The sequence below is a fragment of the Rhamphochromis sp. 'chilingali' genome, assembly GCF_963969265.1.
Source record: "Rhamphochromis sp. 'chilingali' genome assembly, chromosome: 21".
NCBI classification, from domain to species: Eukaryota; Metazoa; Chordata; class Actinopteri; order Cichliformes; family Cichlidae; genus Rhamphochromis; species Rhamphochromis sp. 'chilingali'.
The window spans coordinates 29,999,441-30,008,881 of NC_137949.1; the positions used below are offsets into that span (position 1 = coordinate 29,999,441).

Sequence of the window (9,441 nt, forward strand, 5' to 3'; positions counted from 1 at the left end):
AATCAAAAATAAAAGTAAAGTAATCTCTGGTGTAACCTTTAATTTGATGATACACAAGATCGTAATATGCTGACTTTCTATAAGAAATCAAGGAATGTGCTGAAAGTCTAGTCAATTCTATAGTGCTGCATAATCAATGATCAGTCATTTAAAATAATTATCATACATGATTAGATTTAAAGGCTATTTGTGTGCCTTGAAACTTCTTCTGTAAACTCAGTGCTCTGCGCTTTTTAAGATTTAACAGTCAGCTGCACTTGAAAGATTTTAAGTGTGACATACAGAAAATGGGATGAATCTTCATGGAAACAGGACGTTTATGGTGAGATAGTGCAAGAGTTCTAGTGACCTTGACAAAGTTCCCTGAGTTAAAATAAGGCACTACTGCTGAGCTGAATGATAAATTCCTTTTTAGTTAAATTTTAGTTAGAATTTTTTAAAGGAAGAAGTCAAAATATCTTTGCATAAACGAAATGTACTTTCTACAGATAAGATGTAGTAAGTCCAAAAGAAATGAAGCCCACGTTCAGCACTGGTTAGTACATTATGTTCATGTAAAAATGAATTGTTGGCATGTGCCATGAATTCAAACGTGCGCTAAGTTTTCTCTCCTCCCTGAGCAACATCTGCAGTTTGGTTGCTGTTTGGTTTGCTCTTGTGCACCTAACACTGCATCCACCAACTCTTCATGCACCACTGACAGTTACATTGTGAGTTTGAGTTTCTTCTTCATGTTTCTTTAATAAACTTTTTCTTAATTAGCATTTCTATCTGCACCTGTCTTGCTGCCATGGCTGTGTGGCCTAGTTTTGATAAAATCCTAGGCCATTTTCATGGTGCAAGGATCCTTCTTCTGTGCTGTATAATTATAATAAAATACAATGATCATACATAGTCCACTTTGGGTACAGCACAGTGCAGCGGTCCCTGTTCTGCAGGTACTCTGGTTTAGATCAGCAGAGTGTGAAGGGTTGTTTCTCTCTTTATGTCAGTTATGGACTGGAAACTTGTGAAGGGTGTACATTGATTGTATCAAATTCATTTAATAACAGTCTCTCTTTTTTGCCTTTGCCATGACTTCAGAGCAACTTGCCAAGTTTTTTAGCAAAATCAGATTTAGTTCACAGATGTTTTCTGTGCTGCCTACAAATTCCAATGAACCTAACCATCCATATTTATGTTTCCACATTTGTCCTTATTTATTTAGAAAAATAACAGAAATACACGATTAAAAGACACAAGAACAAGCATATCAAACAATTACCATAGCAAAAAAAGTAGATCCACATAAAAAACATATGGTATACGTGTTACAGTTTAATGTCAACTTGTCTATTGCATAGCATTTACTCTTTATGCTTCTATTTCCAAAATAATGTTAATTGTTATTATAATAGTTTTTTTCTTGATACTAACCAGGCTGGCTTTAGGTTTAGTGGAATTTCTTTTAATAACAAATAATTTTCACACAGACCTCTAAAGTAATTAGAATGTTAACTGCACTGTTGTAGACTCTGAATATGAAAAATAACCCAAAAACTGATAAAATATTTCTTGTTAAAAATGCTTTTTTAGCATCATATCAGGAGTGAAAAGAGTTTTTCTTATTTACATTTCACACATCCAGTGCAACTGCTTCAAGTCACAATTTCCATCATAGCGGGTCTTCCAGGGATTAAAGGCGGAGTGAACTGCAACCCCACAATGTTCTCCAAAATCTCCGCCGTTGTTTGGTTCTCCATCCATCCAGTACCTAAGAAAATTGCATCATGTATTGTTAACTTCAAACCACACACTACCGGTCAAAAGTTTTAAAACACCCAATATTTTCAGTTATTTATTGCAATTCAAGTCATTCAAGTCCAATGAATAGCTTGGATTGGTACAAAGGTTCACATCAGGTGAACTGTCGGAGGTAAAAAAAAGAAAAAACGGTTACCCAATGTACATTTTAGAATTATACAGAAAGGCCTTTATCAGGGAACCCAAAACAGAGGTTGATGAAGCCTTGGAAGCTGGTGCTACTAATTCCTACAGGTGTTCCAACTTTTCTGGATTACTTACAACCACCTCTGTCTGCATAAAAGCAGTGTTGGATCACATTGTGGTATCATTACCTCGTGAGCATCAGTTGAACAGTACTGTATTGGAGAAATTAGTGTGTTGCTCCAAAAATGGTGAGAAAAGGGCAATTAACAATGGAAGAGAAACAGATCATCATAACATTTAAAAATGTAGGTCTTTCCCAACGAGAAACTGCAAAGAAAGTCAAGGTGTCAGTGAGTACAGTTTGCTTCACCATCAAAAGGCAAGAAACTGAGGAAAACTCTGACAGGAAGAGGTCTGGCAGACTCAAAGCCACAACTGAATCAGAGGACATGTTTCTCAGAGTTAACAGCTTGTGTGATAGGCTTATTTATACTATGCTTTCATTTCAGAGTGCAATGACACATGAAACTGTATAATTTTCAATAAAAAAATGGCTGCTACGGCAGTCATGTGGTGTTTGTGAAGGAAGGACCCAAAATGCAGGCAAAGGCTGTGATGCGAGTGATCGTTTATTTACAGTGATGGCAAAGTGACAAAAACAGGAAAAATGGAACGGGGGGCTCCAAAACCTAAACTGGGAAAACTAACCTCATACAAACCCAAACTGAAACACAAAACGTTAAACACTGGGATACCTGGAAGCATGAGGAGACAAAAGGCACGGGAACATGGGGCGAGACAGGCAGGGATGACAAGGAGAATGTTGAGCAGAGACATGCTGAGAAACAGCAACTAACGCAGACGGACCGACAACGAGCAAAGGCAACCTCACACTATAAGTACACACACAGAGGAACAACAAGGAATGGCAAACAGGAGGCACAGCTGATCCTAATTAACATGAGGAGACAAGAGACACAGACCCTAAAAGTAAAACCGGAACCCACAGGCTGGACTACAGACACAGACATAGGGACATGACACAGACTCAGGGAAATGAAACAGAGCACAGATGGAGCACACTGACAGATAACTAGGCACACAGCAAAGGAAGCACAGGAAGAAAACCTCTCAACTAGAATACATAAAAAACATCAAATCGTCAGATAATAACCACAACAAGAAGAATAACAACATGGTGCTGGGTCACCAACCCAGTACCATGACATGGTCTAAAGCTTTTGATTGATAATATATATAATATAATTAATTTATTTAACATAAAAGTATGAAGAAATGATTGGTGCTGTTCTCACCTTTGTTGCACCTCTGTGACATTATTAATCCATGTCCAGTTCCCCTCGTTCTCCATGTCAGTGAGTCCAATCCAGAATCCATTCTCCCACTTACTATTACTGGTTTTCATATTTTGGATTATGTTACTCACATATTTCTAAAGAAAAAAAAGAAAAAAAGAATCAGTTAACACCTAAAATAAAGTTTTCAAATGACCTAATTATAACAACCAATATAGAAATTAACTCATTTTCAGGGCACGACCTTGACTTGTACAGTGCCAGTTTGTGGCTACATTACATTCACCTGCTCTACTGTTTTTGAGCAGTTCGAGCCTGTGTGATTTGATCAGGTGGAAAAACTTTGTAATGACATAAAGACATCATCTTGTCCAAATGATGTTGTTCCAACACATTTCTTAAAAAAGATTCTCAAGGTGGTCAGTTTTAATAGCAGTCTTAACTCAGGTGTTGTGCAGCCTGTGATTAAAGAAACTAATCTCGATTCCTCTGTTCTTGCAAGCTTCAGGCCTCTTTCAAAGCTTCCCTTTCTGTCAATAATTTTAGAAAATAATGTATTTTTTCAGCTGCAATTTCTATACAGTCACCCTGTTCTCGGGAGGTTTCAGTGCCTAAATTGCCTAAATTTGCCTCTCCACATCAGACAGGCTCCTACCCTCAATCTTTTTAAATGCTATCTTAAAACACAGCTCTACTCATTGGCTTTTAATGCTGCATGAGAGTTATTTACTTATTTATTTGTTATTTGGCATTGATGTTAATTGATATTCATTATTTTATTGTGTAATTTGTATGTTTGTACAGCACGTTGGTCAACACCACTGTTGTAATTAAATGTGCTATATAAATAAATAAACTAAACTACATAACATTTTTTAATTTTTCCATCACCTGTACCTTATGTTTATTAACAGGAAGCAGATTATAGCATGTTGACATGACTGTTTGCTGTTTTTTGCTAATTGTTTACTTGATTTTTTAATAACATATATTTCTCTTTAAATTTATTTGTTGACTGCATGTAGTTTGAGTTTTGGATGTCTATTCTGTTAAAAGGTGACCCAGAAAGAACAGCTGGTTCTTGGGTAATAACATCTAAATGAAGATAAACATACTCGATATGAACTTTATAATCAGCTCTACGATTAGCAGAATTTAAATCCATGTTAATCACTCTCTGTGGTCTCTTAGGCATGTAGACTTTCTGTCTATCTCACCTATTTTTTACAGTCATCCTTGTTTGTTTTAAACCCACCTGCTCTTCCTGGTTATCGATCACAACCAGGTCAGAGCCACGACTAACACAGTCCTCTCTGCTCTCATGCCAGTTCTTTTTGACAGTAGAGGACTCGGTGTAGGAGAAGAAATAGCAGGACGAGTTGAAAAGAGCCCAACCAGGGAGGCATCCGCCACAAGATCCCTCTGAGAGAAACAAAGAGTTATCGTCTTTTCCAGTTAACACATTTCAGGAAAACATAAATAAGGATAAAAGTTTCTCACCTAAAGCGGATACATTGGACTTCAGGTTTGCCTTCTCCACTTGCAGTGCTTGCATCTGTTTCTGATAACCATCATTGACGGTCTTCAGCTGCTCAATTTTCACCTTTACTTCTTTGTGGTTGTTGATCGCGCTCTCTAACGCCTTCTTGGCCTCCTCTTCAGCTTCGATCACATCGCTGTGGTTGCTTCGGAGATAGTCGAGCTCACTGAAGAGCTGTGTTACAGCTGGGTTGGAAATGTGCAAGGAGCCCTCTTTGACTTTGGCACCTGAAAATGTTTGTGTCAAAATATCAATAGTTGAATCACATTTCAAAGTACTGGAAAATAATCTTGACACAGTTTTGTTTAGAAGGAACTAAAATAGTTTTTTAATCAACAAACTAGAACATTTTCTATTTAAAAGATGTGTTACTGCTTGTGTTAACATGATTACTCTAAAATCTTATAGTGAAAGTGTGTTATCAGCAGTTTATCAGTAAGTTTCCAAATTAAAAAAAGTGGGAAACGAAACTTAATGTGAATTTTCACACTCACAGTTAACTCCAATAACAACAGCCGTTATCAACAGCACAGCGTTCAGCAATCCAAGGAACGGTATAATCGGTGGGTACTTTGTTGATCCACCTTTAGTAAATAAACATAAAAATATTGTAATGTTTCAATGTTTGGCAGAAAACACAATTGACTTACATTTTCCTTCTTAGCTTCTTCTGCTTTGTAGGCATGCTTGAACAAGTGAACTGTATATCCTCACAGCTGCAATGAGTTTGCGGTCAAGCCACAAACCAGCTACATTAGAAAACACATCTTATTTACTGTAGCTATATTTAGGTTTATCTGACCTCATACAAATACAACTTCATATGCAAGCATCCTACAAAAGCACACAGGTTTAGCAAATATTTAAGAATGATTTCAACTAATGTTCTTCCACTAAAATAGGCAACACTGACTTCAGGAAACTACCTGGAAAAAAAAGATGAAATGGAAAGAAAAGAGGAGAAAAAGTGATGGCTAAACGAGTCATTGTGGAAGAAACTCGTACCTTGCCTAAATATATCATTGGACGGTGTGTCATTGTTCTCGTTTGGCCTTCTCTGTGGATTATCCATGACTGCAGTGTTGGTTGTAATGCCTACTGATCTGTCTGACTTCTCTTTTATAGCCTCAAAAAACTGACTTTGAATACGTAATGCTTGCTGTGGGTGTATCAGTTCTGCCTTGAATTCTGGGCCATTGACATCTGTTCGTGTTTCTGTGAAAACCAGTAATTTGATTTAGGATGGAGGTCGGCAGCCACATGTGGCTCTTTCGTCCTCAGCTGTGGCTCCCTCAAGTTTTGGGCGGAAAAAATAAAAGTAAGAAAAATTTGCATGTTACAGGGATAGCCTGCTTTAAGAAAACAGTCTGATGGTAATGTATTCCGTGCCACAGGTTGAATGTTGTGGGGAAAACAGAGACGGCCTCTCTGTGCACAAGTGAGTGCGAGTTACATCTGCAGCACGAAGTTTAAAGAGTGAGAAAAGTATGTTTATAGTTGGAGCTACTGCAGCCAAAAGAGTCTAACCGGCCCAGTTGTGAGCGAAATGTTAGCAATAATCTGCAAACTGTGTTTAGCGCATCCAGGAATAAAGTTCTGCTGGTGCAACCCTCCGATGCCTCTCTCCATCTATCCACTTTGCGATAAGTTGACCCAGACCAGACAGCTAGTTACCACCTACGAGCCAAACTCAGAGCACATTTCCCAGAGTTCTCTGCACTAAATCTGCCATTACGATATGACCCACAAGCAAAGATTTGCACATACTTGTTTCATACTAGGACTTTTGTGGATCGGTGCGAAGCTGGCAGCCTTAAATGTGCATCGAAACATCACGTGGGCATGCAACGCTAGCTGTGTGTATCCGGTGATTTGTCCACATGTATTTAAGGTTTTGTGAGCTGGATTGTTACAGAATATTCTGGTGTTTTTCAATAACTATCTATGTATATTTTCCACCATCAGCTTTTGTATTTTTTTTACGCCCAGGGCTGGACGGTTGATTGCTGCCTGCGGCTTGATGAAAAACAGAAGATGACAGCACATTAAAATGAACTGAAGTGATAATTACAGACAAATAGTTATCACGATTATTCTTTTTACTTTAAAACTATTCGGCCACTGCTGCGTTTTATTTATTTGAAAGTGGACTATTTTCTATTTGATGAATTTTCCAATTTCCAATTTTTTTCCCTCCTCTTCATAGCATCTATAAAACAGTTCTTGAAAGTAAAAAGCTCTTCATCTTATTAAGAAATCTTATTATTCTTGTATTAGGTATAAACGGACTATTCACCCCCCCCCCGGCTGCACTACAGACACATAAGCACGAGTGCGCATGTGTCTGTTTTTGTCCCAGAATACGGTCGGAGGGGCTAAAATGTCCCTGTTGATGTTGAAGGTTGGTGAACCCTGGTCTAGGGACTTGCTTGAAATGACATTTTCTCATAAATCAGTTATCCTGATGCTTCTAAAAGTTTAAACTCTCTGCTCTCATGCCAGTTCTTTTTGACAGTAGAGGACTCGGTGTAGGAGAAGAAATAGCAGGACGAGTTGAAAAGAGCCCAACCAGGGAGGCATCCGCCACAAGATCCCTCTGAGAGAAACAAAGGATATCTCATCTTCTCAAGTTAACACAAGAAAACATAAATAAGGATAAAAGTTTCTCACCTAAAGCTGATACATTGGACTTCAGGTTTGCCTTCTCCACTTGCAGTGCTTGCATCTGTTTCTGATAACCATCATTGACGGTCTTCAGCTGCTCAATTTTCACCTTTACTTCTTTGTGGTTGTTGATCGCGCTCTCTAACGCCTTCTTGGCCTCCTCTTCAGCTTCGATCACATCGCTGTGGTTGCTTCGGAGATAGTCGAGCTCATTGAAGAGCTGTGTTACAGCTGGGTTGGAAATGTGCAAGGAGCCCTCTTTGACTTTGGCACCTAAACAGGGAAACATTGCATTTTATATTAGATTAGATTATGTAAGGCATGTAAAGATCAACTAAATGTTGGATATTATAGCAAAACTGTTTTAAAATGATTGTCATGTTGAAATGGATGGGGTCAAATTACATTTCTAAGTATTTTGCAATCAAGAAAAAAAAAAGGTATCAATTCTCCTTATGGGATTACTCAGGGTCGACGTGCATTGTGAAATTCTACACAATAGAGAAAATAAAATTGTAAGGTCACACAAACTCTAATACTCACAGTTAATCCCAAGAACAACAGCGACTATCAGCAGAACTGCATTCAAGAGTCCCAGACACAGAATAACCCACTGGTTAAATCCATCTCCACCTATAATACAGGGTCACACATACATTTTAAAAAGACAAAATGTGTCTGAATTCAGACAATATTGCTTTTTGGGAGGAAAGGTTTTAGATAAATAAAACAATCTGAATTCATTTTTAATCAGGTTGTTGTTGACAGCAGCCGACAGCTCAAGGGTGCAGCAAATAAATGAAAAACCAGAAATTCGGATGACGTAACTCAGAAGGTATTTTAGCTCATTTTGAGTTGCACACTTTTAAATATATAAAATGTCATATTTGATGATCATGATGATGAACCTGAACTACTTTCCTTGTTTCTTATTAGTAAGGATTCTTCAATCATGAAAATCTAAACACTGATAAATTCAACAGAAAGTATAATAGAAGGCAACATATAATTTTAAGACCATACCGTTTCTAAATATTTTATAGTTGTTGAAGGAAACTGATCCTGTCTTCCTCTGTGTCTCCATTGCACTGCTGCAGGTTTTGTGCACTGCTCTGCTTTCTTCTGCCTTAAATACACGTGTGGGCATGTCCCATAGTCTCATTTCCTCGGTGTCCTATGAAGCTTTTATTAGTTTATTTTTTCATAGCCTAGAAAGAAAATCCAAATGTGATACAAGATCAACCAAACCAGTTCTGTTTGTACGATGACATAGTTTGCACTGTAAAAAAAAAATTGAAACTCTAACCCTTGAAGCTCAGTTTTTGTTTTTTTTTTTTGCACAGAGCAACTATTAATAAAAAATTAAATGTGTATGTGTGTGTGATCTATTTATTATTATTTGATGTTTTTAGTTAAAAACTGTTGTCAGCTTACCTGGAAACCCTTTAATTAGAAAGAATGTGCAAATACTTACCAGTTGGTCCAATAGTGGTGCTTGCAGATTTGCCATGCTGTCAGATACAGTTTCAATAGCAACCTGTGTTCAAGAAAAAAGGTTTGCTGCTGCAAAAGCACAGAAACCATAGCAGAAGCAGAAAAAAACACTGTAGAAGCTCATGAAGAGCTTCTACAGTGACACATTCAGTTAGAACACACATTACCTTGTACCTTTTTTCTCCCTCACAACACGGATGAATCCTCCTCTTCTTTTAAGCATGTCTTAGTGTAATCCTTGGTGTTTCCATTTCTGTCACTTCTGCAGCTCTTTCATAATGTCTCCCAAAATCACTTATGGTGTGGTGTTTAAGTTGCAATGCATTTCACCTCTCAGGCCCATCATATAAATCATTCTTTTGGCATTTAACAATTACTTAAAGAGGTCATGTTTCACTTGTAAAGTATGGATATGGGTACGTTTGCACATGACAAGTTTATCTCTTACAAGTTGGGAGGAGACTAAAGAAGTCACACAAACTTTTGAGGTGGAGGCAC

The 9,441-nt window shown here is 37.7% G+C and overlaps 1 protein-coding gene across 2 annotated transcripts; it reads right to left on the reverse strand.

Moving 5' to 3' along the window:
• Positions 1 to 1,152: 1,152 nt before the first annotated feature.
• LOC308389768 (uncharacterized protein) lies at positions 1,153 to 9,199 on the reverse strand. Of its 2 annotated transcripts, XM_080871296.1 has the most exons (10): positions 9,111 to 9,199; positions 8,924 to 8,986; positions 8,473 to 8,657; positions 7,993 to 8,082; positions 7,456 to 7,722; positions 5,280 to 5,369; positions 4,746 to 5,012; positions 4,501 to 4,667; positions 3,246 to 3,382; positions 1,153 to 1,753 (listed from the first exon to the last, which is right to left on the reverse strand). In XM_080871296.1, exons 3-10 carry the CDS (start codon positions 8,609 to 8,611, stop codon positions 1,609 to 1,611), a joined length of 1,302 nt encoding a protein of 433 aa, XP_080727422.1. In that variant the 5' UTR covers positions 8,612 to 8,657; positions 8,924 to 8,986; positions 9,111 to 9,199; the 3' UTR covers positions 1,153 to 1,608. The 2 variants fall into 2 exon arrangements, with proteins under 2 accessions (XP_080727422.1, XP_080727421.1); XM_080871295.1 differs by lacking the exon at positions 9,111 to 9,199 and having other exon boundaries at positions 8,924 to 9,052.
• Between the last annotated feature and the right edge of the window lie 242 nt (positions 9,200 to 9,441).